The sequence below is a fragment of the Lynx rufus genome, unplaced genomic scaffold, assembly GCF_022079265.1.
Source record: "Lynx rufus isolate CCGP_SWC_20201006 ecotype Redwood Valley unplaced genomic scaffold, mLynRuf1.p SCAF_4, whole genome shotgun sequence".
NCBI lineage: Eukaryota > Metazoa > Chordata > Mammalia > Carnivora > Felidae > Lynx > Lynx rufus.
The window spans coordinates 121,675,434-121,688,801 of record NW_025814856.1 but is presented as its reverse complement, the minus strand read 5'-3'; the positions used below and the strand labels follow the sequence as shown (position 1 = coordinate 121,688,801).

The 13,368-nt window shown below is 44.1% G+C and overlaps 1 protein-coding gene across 1 annotated transcript in view; it reads right to left on the bottom strand.

Annotated features, from left to right (window-relative positions):
* The window catches only part of CHN2 (chimerin 2), a 305,093-nt gene that overhangs the window by 104,125 nt on the left and 187,600 nt on the right, over nucleotides 1-13,368 (bottom strand). Inside the window, exons 4-6 of the mRNA XM_047094847.1 lie at nucleotides 8,602-8,633; nucleotides 4,333-4,446; nucleotides 2,236-2,521 (exon numbers count right to left, since the gene is read on the bottom strand). Of these exons, the coding sequence (XP_046950803.1) occupies nucleotides 2,236-2,521; nucleotides 4,333-4,446; nucleotides 8,602-8,633 (432 nt within the window). The remainder of the gene's footprint in view (nucleotides 1-2,235; nucleotides 2,522-4,332; nucleotides 4,447-8,601; nucleotides 8,634-13,368) is intronic.

Sequence of the window (13,368 nt, the reverse complement as noted above, 5' to 3'; positions counted from 1 at the left end):
GTGTACCAAGTTACTTAACAAACTCTCTAACAGAATGAGCAACCTCCAGCAAGTGACCAGACCCAGTGTTCCGAATGTCCCCAGGAAAGCCAAACACTGCGTCGTTAGTGGCAAGAAAATCCACACCACCCACACCTGTCCATCAAACCCTTCACGGCACTTGGACTTCTTCTCTCAATGTTTTCTTTGCTTAGCTTTCCCTAGAAAGGCGAAATTGTGCTGGGAAGCTCATCTGAAGTGATAATTAACCTGATTATTCATTTCCTCCAAGATTTCATTGTAATAAATAAATACAAAATGATCTGCAACGAAGGACATCTTCTGTCAGGTAAGCTTCCGTATGGGAATAGCATCTAGGAATGTCAGTTTCTAGTGACCAAACTTCCCTCTTGGCCAAGGACAAGTCTCAAGAATTACCGATTCAACTACCCAGAACCCAAACTCTCATCCCAAACATACAAGAGACACTCTTTCTAGTCACCTCTTTTCCTGGAAATATTCTAGTGTAAAGCCTGCAGTTGTAACAGATTGCCTTTTTGGAGGCATTACTCTCTGACTTGGAAATATAAACACTGCTTCAGAGATTTATTTTATGATTCATCTTCTGATTTGTCATGGCTGGGAAGGTCAGCTTCCAGATTTTCTATTCTAAATTACTTTTGAACAGATTTTACAAACAGACTACGGAATGGCTTTTGCCTGAACCAGAACAAACTCTGAAAGTCAGGGCTCAAGTCCCCTCCCTTCCCCTTGGTAAAATGTAAACAGTCAGAAGACCCACCATTTCCCAAGTCAATTATTTGTAAAAGTATTAATAACAGGTGCTTTGGAGGCACTGGAGTTATAAAAAGGAAAATGGCAAATAATTTTTTTATGGGCCAACTGCTCAGCTGATGTGCTTTTGGGGAAGGTTCTTCTAGGCTCTAAAACTCAATCAGCAAATCAATTAAGATCGTGCCCGTCTCTGCCATCAGGACTGCGCGTGGCCTGCCTCTGCCCTCTTCCCCATTCCAGTGATTTCTGGTGCGTCCCTGTCCCAAAGCCAAGGCAGCCAGTCAACCTCAGGTTCCTTTGCTTTAGGCTCACACTGGACAACGGGGGAGGGTGGGGGCGCCGTTCCGGTTTAATTAAGGATTAGTAATCACCACTCTGCTCTGCTCGTTGATATCCGTCCCAGTCCAAGCTTGCCTTTGACAGTGGGCTCAGCACAGACTCAGTGGGGGCTGACCGGCATGACTGGCTGTCACTTTCTTTCAGTGGAAAACAGACAGGACCAGGCAAAGCAGATGGTTCCGAAAGGGGCACTTCCAAAAAACCTGCTAGCAAACTGTGGTGGTGCCTTTCAAATAAACAGCAACTTACTGGAGAGGAAAATCAGATCCTCCTCGCCACATCCTGCCACTACCCATCCAGCTTGAACGTCGCGCACTTAGAAGTTTCTAATCCTCACGAGGCATGATAACTCTTCGGTTGGGGCGAAGGACAGCCTGTCTTTTAAGCCTCCCAGAGATAGCCATCATCACCGATAATGGCTCCCACCTCTGTCAGTAAAACCTGTTATCTAGGTAGGACCACCTTCAGGAGAGGGCTGACCCGTGCATCTCACATGGTCGCTCAGTCCTAAGACACAAATACCATGTGTTTGCGTAGCTAGGTGAACTAGAGGCAGCCAGGAAGGCCTCAAGTGGCATTAAAACCAAGGACTATTTTCATCACGAAACATTAATAAAGTGACAAATAATTATTTGTGAAGTCCTGGCTCCGGCCGTTGGAGTTTGCAAATCAATCTGCATTTCCGGGCCTCAGTGAGAGTGAACGATTTCTTTTCTTTTTTTTTCTTTCTTTCTTTTTTTTAAAATTTTTTTTACATTTATTTAATTTTGAGAGACAGAGTGAGACAAAGTGAGAGTGGGGGAGGGGCAGAGAGAGAGGGAGACACAGGATCGGAAGCAGGCTCCAGGCTCTGAGCTGTCAGCACAGAGCCCGACGTGGGGCTTGAACCCACAGACTGTGAGTTCATGACCTGAGCTGAAGTCGGACGCTCAACCGACTGAGCCACCCAGGCGCCCCTAGACTGGAGGATTTCTAAGGTTCCTTCTTGCACAAAATTCTAGATTTCTTTGGGCGGGGCTGGGTCTCTGCCAGCATACTGGTCAATCACACACACAATGAATCAAGCCGTTATTCAGCATAGATTAAAAACAAGAGACTGTTTCTGTCACACGCGCTGCTTACCTTTTCAACCGCCGTGTGTTCTTCATTTGCGACGCTTGTTTTCCTTGATTCGTTCTTCGACCTGCTCAGCCTCCTGGATACTTTTTCTCTGAGCAGAGTGGCATATCCAATGTGTTCGTAAATGGGGTTTGTTGTCATTTTGGAAATGTATTCAGAAGCTTTTGTTTCTATGTACAGTGTTATCAAGCCGTCTGTGACCAGATCGTGAATCGATTCAAATCTCTTCTCGCCCACGAAGTGTTTTCCATCATAGAAGAGCCTGTAGTTTAAAGTCTGGTTTCCAAACCTGTCCCCAAGAGATTGAGAAATCACAACAGTGTCAGAAGCAAGAGCAGTGAAGAAAATCAGCAACTAACAGTTTTTGGGCGTACTGTATGCTAGGTGCTGAACTAGATACTTGGCATGATTTCCACCCTCCTCCCCTCCCCCCCCATCAAATTATCATAGAGAGCCTTTGAGACAGGTAGAATTATTATCCCCCACTTTACGGCTGAGAAATCGGAGATCTGAAGAGATCGGGTACCTGCTTGACGTTATGCCCCTGGAAAGAGGTAGGGGTGGGATTTAACACCCAGGCGGTCATATGGTATCATTTGACCCTAGAAATCACGAAGGCCGTTCGGCCCTTATCATCCTCATTTGTAAAAGGCAGAGGGTAGAGCCTGGTCTACAAATATTTTGCTTTCAAACTTCCGTGTTGAACACTGGCCACACCCCTCTACCCCCTCCCCTATGACCTGGCAATTGCCTCTGCAAGGCCTTGATGGGCCCTTTTTATTACATCTTTGACCGCCACCAGTCGAGGAGCTCATACTTCCCCCCATAGTTAGTGCCACGGAAGGGAGGTGAGGGGAGTTGGGTGAAGCTCCCTCCTGGAACTGCCATTGCCAGGGTCCTAGGGATCTGGGACCAATAAGGGACCTATAAGGTTCTTCCCCTTTAGTACTGGCTGACCCCTCTTGGCCTTGGTCCTATATCTCACAGCCCCTGCTTAGTTCCCCACTGGGGCTGCCAGCACTTGTTGCTGGAGAGCTGGGGGACTGGGGGATAGGAAAATACTTTGTACACCTCGGGCACTTACTAGCTTTTGAAGTACTTCCTTATATTGACATCATCTAAGATATGTTCCCTAGGTGCAACTTGGAAAGTGTTCCACAGCCACGATATTCAGATGTCACACTGAATACGCCACTGTGGGCTGGCTGGGACGTGTTTCCAAATGATACCATTCATGCTATGGAGAAAGGTCTTCCCAATTCCAAAGAGGTCATAAGTGAACTCCCAGAAGACAATTCGATCCTGGAATTGGATGCTTTCCCCAAACTTTATGGGATTGCCGTAAGAATCAACTGGCATCACATATTGGATCGAGCTTACAAAGGTGCGGAAAATGCAACGTTTTTCGGGCACTGTGATCTTTTCCAGTTCTTGTGATGTTGTGGTAAAAGGCTGCTGAGAACTCTGCTCCCACGGCTTGCTAGCAAAGAGCATCATGACTACCATTGGGAGTCAATGGGACCCATGGGTCAACGTGATCCCTGAGAAAACCCCATGGACAAACTCCACGTCGGTCCAGACGCACATACACAACGTGAGGTGAAGACTTATGATAAGGGCTCCAGGGAACTAACTGAGGCAGGGGCGTCGCTCCCTCAGCTGGCTCAGTTTCAGGCAGAAGTGACTATAGGGGCACTAAATTCCCAGATAGTTTTCCAGTTTACTGTGTGTGCAGAAACAGAACCTCTGTGCCCATCCTACTGACAACATCTGTAGCCTAAGAAGTGTATGAGCCTCTCATATGCTACTGATACTCTGCCAACAAAGCAAAAATAAAAAATAAGTCGTGGGGAATGGGGAGTGATAGGTTAATGGGTACAGAATTTCTGTTTGGGATGATGAAAAGGTCCTGGAAAGGCAATAATGGAGATGTTTGCATAACATTCAGAATGTACTTAACGCCACTGAATCGTACGCTTAAATCTGGCTAAGACGGTAAAATGTATGTTACATATATTTTACAGCAATAAAAAAAAAACGGGGAAAAGTAAATAAAGTCACTCATAAAACAGCTGCAACAATGGATGAGATCAAGTTCACCTTAGAGCTAACGTGTAGCATCCTGGCTGGCGTTGGCTTTCTCTAAGAATGTAGGCGCCCTCCACGCCTCCGAGAAGCTCGTCTGCCTGCTCCCGGGAGATGATCCCATGAAACCTGAGGAGAGACAGACCGTCCTTGTTCTCGACTGACCACGTACAAAGTATGCACCACAAAGAGTGAGGCTAAAAGAGATGGTGGGGCCACGCAGAACCCACTGACCCCGACTGGGAGGAAGAGGGGAGTAGCGACCATGTATCTTCAAGATGCCTTTGGAACCACTTCTCAGCAGGCACCCAAACATATAAGGAGTATTCAGGTAGGCAAAACAAAGGAACAAACACCCAGTCCCCCCCGGCTTTCTGCTACTGTCTTGCTCTCAGGCTGAAAATTAAAGTCAAAACAAAAAGCCAGGTGACGGCTCCTTCTTTAACCATGGGGAATAACAAAAGGGCAATTACCAACTTAGCTCTCAGTGCAAACACAGAAACTACGTATTGTCTGGATTGCTAATGAACACTATTGATTATCAACCTGCTCGCTTCAGGTGCAGGGTGTTGTTAATTTTAGAGACTCATTCTCTGGACATAAGAGCCAACTATAATCAACGCTCTTCTATTTCTTTTAATTTTGAGAGCAATCGCCTAGGGATAGGTTTTCAAAAATGTATGTATTTTTCTTTTTAAAGAACGTTTATTATTAGTTTTTTTTAATTTTAAAAGTAATACACATGCATGTAGAAAACACAGCGTATCTAGAAAGAATGCAGGCTTGGCCAATGACGGCTCTGCTCTGGAGGCAAATGTCTGAGACCCACGGAGTGGACAGTGACTCCTGGGAGCCAGGGGCAGGCACTGGACCACTTACTCTCTTGTCTTTAAGTAAAGGCAGCTTCCCCTCCCCCACAACCCCCACCACCACTTATCAGAGAGTTGATCAATCCATGTATCATAGGAAAGTGGGGGAGCTGGGTTGGGGGGGGAGGTCAGTGCTGAGGGATCCAGGCTATTCCCATTTGGGTAATCCCAAACTTGAAGATCTTTGGGGGAAAAAATTAGAGGAGAAATTTTTCTGCACAGAGAATCCTTATTTCACCTTCTTGGAGTCGGGAGGGGGGAAGGGGAAGTTGGCTAGACAAGTTTTGGTTTTGTTCCCCAGGACTGTGAAAATTAAAGTGAGGAGAAATGTAGAATGATAATATTTCGGGTGGGGGATGACTATTTCAATATTTATTTGCCTTTTGTACTTCTTTAAAAACATTTTTTAACATTTATTCATTTTTGAGAGACAGAGTGAGGGTGAGGGGGGGCAGAAAGAGAGGGAGACACAGAATCCGAAGCAGGCTCCAGGCTCTAGCTGTCAGCACAGAGCCCGTCGCGGGGCTCGAACCCACGGATGGTGAGATCATGACCTGAGCTGAAGTCGGACGCTTAACCGACCGAGCCACCCAGGCGCCCCTGGAAATTTTAAATTTAAATCCCAAGAGCCAACAAGTGGAGACCCCGGAGCAGCACCTCTCTGAAAGGAGCACGGATGTGGCATAAAAGCAACCTGACTGCCCCCAAAGAGACCAGCGTCCCCCGTTCTTGCAAGAGGGAGACTTAGAGGAATTGGGGCAGAGCTCAGAGGCAGGATTGGAACTGACGGATCTGTGTCCGGGGACCCTGGAGCCAGAGCAGAGGGGTCTGGGACTTTGTGCGGGCGGACACTGAACCCTGTGACCCTTGTGGGAACGGCTCCTGTGCAGTCTGAGCTGGGCTGACAGACCTGAAGGAACCCTGCAGATGCTGGGCCAGTGGAAGTGTGTGCAAAGAGCACGTGTGTGAGTGTGTCTGTAAGAGACAGAGGTGGGAGGAGAGAATGGGTGTGTGTGGGCATGAGAGGGTGTGTGCATGAGAAAGAGTGTGTATGTGAGAGAAAGAGGGCATGTGTGTATATGAGTGTGTATGTGTGTGTATGAAAGACAGTGTATGTGTGAGAAAGCATGTGTGTATATATAAGAGAGTGTATGTGACAGAGTATATGTGTGTGTATGAGAGTGTGTGTGTGAGAGCATGTGTACATATGAGAGAACGTGTGTGCATGAGCGTGTATATGAGAGAAAGTGTGTGTGTGTGAGAGAAAGAGAGCATGTGTGTATATGAGACCATGTGTGCAAGAGAGAGACAATGTGTGTGTGTGTGTGTGTGTGTGTGTGTGTGGTGACAAGGACATGCTAAGGGGCAGGAGGGGCATCGGGCATCAGAAGACACTGGAGTCAGAAAGGACAAAAGCTGGTGCCCCGAGAGGTATGAGCCTGGGACATCCAGGACATCACCTGGTGGTGGGCCAGGGCAGGGGAGGCGATGACCACAAGAGGATGGGGCACACACAGAGCAGGGCACAGATCACTCTCGGTGGGCAAGAGATACCCCAAACAGGCATTAGCCTGAATGCAGTCTTAACTCCCTTGACATGTTGAGGCGATAGCCCAGCAGCAGACGTCAAGTGTCAAGAACCAAGTTGAATTCAATTGTGCAAAAGAAGAAAATTACAGTTCTGTGAATCTAGGTTGTGGCTCATCATGCCCTTTACGCATGGGTTTAAAAATATCCATGATGTATATATCTTATGATCCCCTCTTTGCAGAAAGAAAGCGTGCACAGGAAAACACCAGAAGGAATGAGCTGAAGGGGAAAGTCAGCAGTGATTTCTCTCGTGGTGAGTTGTGAATGTTCCCTACCTTTCATAGCTATATGTTTTCTAATTTTCCCAAATTAGTGGATGTTAATTTATTCATGTTTTAAGAATAAAATGCTTATGCACAGGGAGGCAATTCAAAAGTTAAAAGAGGTAAAAATGTAAACAGTCCTGAGTATAAACTCTCTTCCCGTCAAGGTATCTGTTGTCAACAGTTTGTGATTCCTAGTAGGAAACAAAAATGCATATATGTTTCCTGAAGAGAGCATATATTACTTTTCGAATGGAACGAAAACCTTTTATTTTTAAAAGGGAAAGGGAAACACGGAATCTGAAGTTTTAAAGCTAATTTCCCTCTAATACAAAAGTCTTTTTTTTTCCTTTTGTGGTTAAGAGAATGTTTCTTTGCTGTCCTCTCACTACATAGTTTTTGTGGATTGGGGATTGGAAAACAGTAACTAAAAGGTCATCCAACAAAAGTGTTATGCGATACAGAAAATGCACAATAGAGGTCCTTTTGCAATTCACATACAAAAGTGTCCCATTTGAGAAATCCAAATCAGTATACTGAAGTAAGGAGCCATCCTACAACTAACTAGGTTAGATGTTAGGGATGTGGGGATGTGCGAGCAGAGACCAGTGCTCCCCGGCGGGGAGCCCAGGGTGCTGGTTGAATTGCCAAGGCTGGGAAGTAAGGCTCAGAAATGCAGTCGTGGCCATTAGGAAGTGACTGCCAGGCTGGGACATGTAAGAGGGTCATCCATCATGAAGATGAGGTCCTGATGGGGAAGGGGATAGAGGAAGGTTTGGATTGGTCAGGAGAGCTTGGGAGGTGGACTTGACCTCCTAAAGAGACTGCGGCTCCTAAGGCCCCCGGGTTGGACGTGGGAAGCAGGCGAGCTGTGCACCTGACCCCCTGCATGGGCTGCTCTGTCTGTGCTCTATAAGCTGCTCCATACACCGCAGCCTGAGACTGAGAATTCTTTTTCTGGCATGCCTATTTGCTCTCCGGTAGGCTTCTGAGAAAAGGAAACAACACGAGTTGAAAGTAAGAGGGAGATGGGAGGAAATAATCATTATGGGATTGAGGCAATTTGGCTAATACATCCAAGTCCAGAGAAATCATCATTGTGGTTTTATGAGACCGCAGGGAAATGAGGTGACTTTTCCAGGCTGCCTTTACTGAGGTACATGAAAATAAAGCATTCAGCTACGCAGTTTACAATCTCTGACACTCTAAATGTTTATGCAGTACCAAGGTAGAAAATGAAATAAAATACGAACAGAGCCTCAGTCATGGAAAATGCTGCCTTACGTTTCAAATACTTGCCAGAAACTCAGTGGCTGCTTTACTGGCGAGAACTACAGCAGGAGATACTCTCCCTCCCATGTTAATGGCAGCCAAGCACCTGAGTCTTAAAAAGAAAATTCAATACAAAGGGGTCTGATTGCATTTATCCTTATTATTAAACACTTGCACAATGGACACTTGATGAAGACCACATATTAGAAGATTTTTAATATTTAATATTTCAATGACACACGAAACGACACTTATTACATTATTAAAACAAAGAATAGCATGATACGTACTCTCTTCCATAATATTTTGGTCTGTTCTCCACCTACATTAAAAAGAAGAAAAATATTAATAATGCATTCGAATTCAAATCAGATAGATAAAAATGCTATTCACACGAACGTAGCTAATCCTGATAGTAACTTTTATTACAGTTTTTACTCCTCAAATCAGAGATCCGTGAGACCACAGAGTTAACCAGTGCATTCCTCTATCTTGGATAGGAGTGATATAGAATCATCATATTTCTCTAATCATTAGGCTCATTCCCCACCTAAACTCAACCACCCAATAAAGGAATTTTCAAAGGAAACAAAGGGAAATATTAAGAACTTTATAAAGATATTACAAGGCATCATCCGGAAAAAGAAAATGAATAAAACGCAAGCATTTAGTTAAATCTTCATCCAATTGTTTCATTATGTAGTCATAATAAAAATAAGAAGTGTGCCTGTATTTAAAAATAATTTGGTCTCTTTCCAGATCAAATCGATACTCTTTATTTTTAAACAAATGGCTAATGGTCTGAAATTCACTTGACACCAGAGGCAAGATACAGAGGACAACATTTACGGCTTAACTAAACATCATAAGCATCCCAGAAAACATTCTGCAATCACATTTTGAGCTGTTGGATCATCTCATTTGGTTTTTAGCACATATGTTTATGATAACCTACTTTCTTGAGAACTTTGTTTTCTTATGTTCGTGGTGTTAGAATTGGTAAGAAATTAACATGAATTCTCACGCTCAGCTTTTGTTCTCCTAATCTAACTCCAGGGACACTGAAAATAGAGTAGAGCCACATTAAGTCATGGATTTTCGCTGATGGTTATGACAGCAAGTTTATGTTTATTTACTAGAGGAGAATGTGAGCCTGGCAGCCATTTCATTTGCTGTCATTTCTGTCCACAATCAGATGGGCAGTTTTTTCAGCAGGGCTCACCGGCACAGTGGAGGGATTTCAGGGTCCTGGGCAGTTTCTTGGCCTCCCTTCACTCTCCAAAGGATGCAGGGGGATTTGAGTGGGCAGTCAGGAGCCATAGAGCAGAGGAAAAGGTTCAGAAAGGGAGAGTTGAGGACCACATTCACAAGCCTGCCTCGGACAAGCCTCACTGGTATAAAACTCATCATCTAGACACGTCTAAATATATGTTCACTCTTCTGTGCATTTCACACTTGAAAAGCACTGAACCAAGAGGGGCCGTTCATAACTCTTAACATTCAAGGTTTAAAGTCTGCTCTGTGTCATTTACAAAGGAAGATCTAAATAATATCACTAACAGAAGCACAAAGTATGTAAAAGGCACCTTGTTATCGGATGTGTACCATTACTCTACATGCTGGGAAGCTTTTTGATAGGAGTTGAATATGTTGTCATTTATATCATTCTATTAGCTTTCAAAGTTCTTTCTCACTTTTATGATCCTGTACCTAGGTATCTGCAACACCAACATGCCATAGAAGAAATTTAGACTAGAAAAATCAATGGAAGGAAGTAATATACAACGGGCAAGATATCTCTCCGATCTTTGAGAGTCAATTTTCCATTCCTTTGAAATGACTCCCTACATCTAAGGACAGCTTTATTTCCATCCTTTTGGCTGTGCCATAATAGACATTTGCAAATCTGGGGTTATCTCCCAGCCCGACCCCCCAGTTCTCGTCTCTTAATCTCCCCGAAAGGGAAGAATAATTCATCTAACTTTCAGGATGGACAGCATGGAAGACAGAGCCTACCGCTAACTCCTGGCATGTAAGTAAGTAGTTCATGAGTGTCGAATTTGACTCCTGAGAAGATAACAAATTGCTTTCGGTTCATTCGTCAATCATAAAAATACATGGCACGCTTATTATGCTCAGGGTTCTGTGCTTAGCCCTGCATTGTTCATGAAACAATAACCTCAAAGGTGTGGAGAGGAAAGGTCTGAGGAGCTCGGGAGTGTTCTGCTCTTGCGGCAGGAGGAAACACGTGGGAAATCTACCATAGGCCCCCAAAAACAAAAGTCAGTGCTTACGGTGCCTTGCGGGATACCAAATAAAATCCTGCCTGTTAGAGGACAGGTTGACCTAAATGAGGGACAGATCTGCTTATGGGAACCACGAGAATATACAAGAGCACTGATTTGTGAGGGACAGACCACACATGGAATCGAGCCACGGAACAGGTCCCAAATATTGCACGGGATGTATACTCAAATATTACTCTTTGTTTATCTGAAGTTCAAATTTAACTAGGCATTCCATTTTTCTTTCTTTTTTTTTTCCCCCTAAATCTGGCAACCCTATAGGAAGAAAGGAAAGGTGGAGAGGTCCAAGGCAGCCAAGAGAGAGGATGTGGCCATTCATCTGATCGCTGTCTCCCCTGGTAGGGGCTGTTTTGATAGCAATCTGATTCAATCTTGGATCCCTTTGTCGTCTCTGCCTTTCTTACAGAAAATAGAGCTGGCCTTATTAATGTTAACGAGAGAGAGAGCAGCTGGGATTTACAAAAAAAAAAGCACAACAAAGAAAAACTTCTCTTCCTAAACTTTTTGCTCACAGGAGTCTAAACATAGTCTCTCTCTCTCCACACTTCACTAAGCTTTTAACCAGTCAAGAGCTTAAATTAAGTGAAATGGCCCTGGGAAAATCACAGAACATCCACATGTTTTCAAGGTGGATAATACCGGGTCCTCAGATCCAGACAAAACTAGTCAGCTGGATGTCAGGACTCCCAGGAATAAAGGCGCTGACTAGATAGACTAGTAACGTCTACACTGTGACCCAGTAATGCCTGAAGAAGCCTGGTTCAGTCCCCAGGTGCGGCTCTGTGTCAGCCATCGATGGAATCAGGACTGACTCGTGAAACGTGCATTTATTAAGAAAGACGTAGCACCTGAATTTCAGTTTCCAATTGTACGAGATTCTTTTCAGCGAATGAGAGCGAAGACAGTTGATAAATAAAAAAGGAAAGCAGCTCAGAAGCTCTTCTCACATTCTCTTTGAAAATTAGGTTTGTTGAAATCAAGAACTTGCTTAAAAAAAAATAGAGGGCTTATTGAGGTAGTCACATGGATTCAGGAAGGGATAAAAATGTAACATATCCCAACATGAAAGAAGGTTGGTTCTGGAGCATTCCTGCCACTGATTATCTCAGGATAAGAACTCGAGTTGGACAACCCATCATCTTGGGGAGCCTGGGCACTGAGGATACGGTTCACAGAAATTGCATCTGCAATGCCAGATGAGTTAGTTAGTGCTCTAACTCCAAGCAGAAAGAAGCTCACCATTTTAGGAAAACAAAACAAAACAAAAATCTGATAATTTGTAGATATATTGCTGAACCCTAAAATACCGGATTCGTAGCTGATCTACCGGGTTCAGAAAGGAACGCCTCTCTTTACAGAAGAACAACACGCAGATGATCTGTGGAACAAGCAAACACATGACATGGGTCCTCCCGAAGTTCAGGTGAATTCAGTATGTGTGGTGGAATCATGCTGATTCTTTTTAAAAATGTAATTGAAGATTTTATTCGACACGCGCATCATCTATGGGAGAAGAGTCCCCCAGGGTGGGCAATACTTGCCATCGATGTCACTCTTGACCATAGCACTTTTGGAATTCCTCTTTTGTGACTAAGACTTTACTACCTTTCTCTAGAATATCCTTACAGCTGCCTTTCTCAAAGTGTGGCCTGGTCATTCAAAACAGAAACTTCAGGATGCTTCGTAAAGATTACAGATTCCTGATCCGTATCTCAGACCAACTGAACCAGAACGAAGGTGGGGGGGCTGCGATGTGTTATTTGATTAATCCCCCAGGTGATATTTACGCATACAGTAAAGTCAGAGTCATTAGCTTATAGAAACCGTATATTTGTGTTTTGAGTTGAGAGTAGATGTTATTTCGGCAAACAGGCAGAAGTTACTACTCCGAGCCACATTCAGCGAAAAGGGAAGTGGTCCAACTAGGAAATACATCTGAGACAAGAATGAGGCATGACCCTAAGATAATAAAATCTGCACTGTGCCCTGTTCTGAAGGTATTTTAGGAGACATTCCCAACATGCTCTGAGCAATGGGAACTCGGCAGAAATAAAAGCACAGATTCCCAAGATGATGGATTCTATTTTAAATAGAAAAAAATTTGTTCAAAAATATCAACTTCTCCAGTATTACTAAAATGCCTTTAAATAACTATATAAGAATCTGATAAGAATGTCTTTTTTAAAAAATTTTTTAATGTTTATTTTTGAGAGAGAGAGAGAGAGAGAGAGAGAGAGAGAGAATATGAGTGGGGGAGGGGCAGAGAGAGAGGGAGACACAGAATCTGAAACAGGCTCCAGGCTCTGAGCTGTCAGCACAGGGCCTGATGTGGGGCTCAAACTCACGAACTCACATAATATATGTCTTTAAAGAATAATCTATCTTATGACTTTATGGTCACACCTCAAATATAATTATTGCCAGTACTGTGACTATTGAAAATGGGTTTAGTCCTGTCTAGTCCTGTCCATACTCCATACAGACCATGTTCCTACTCATCTACAGCCAATGCAGACGGTCCGGCTTCCCTGCCGTATGGTCTCATCACCCCACATTCATCCTATGTTCCAATCAAATGAAATTACTTGTAGTTCCATAATTTGCTCTCTGGCATATGTCCATTGTTTTTCATACGTTCTGATTTCAGATCCTGAACTCCCTTCTAATAAAATAGCGGCAGGCTCTAGACTCAGGCTGCTTGGCTTTGACGCCAAATCCGTGTATCCCTAAGCAAGTTAGGAATCTCTCTGA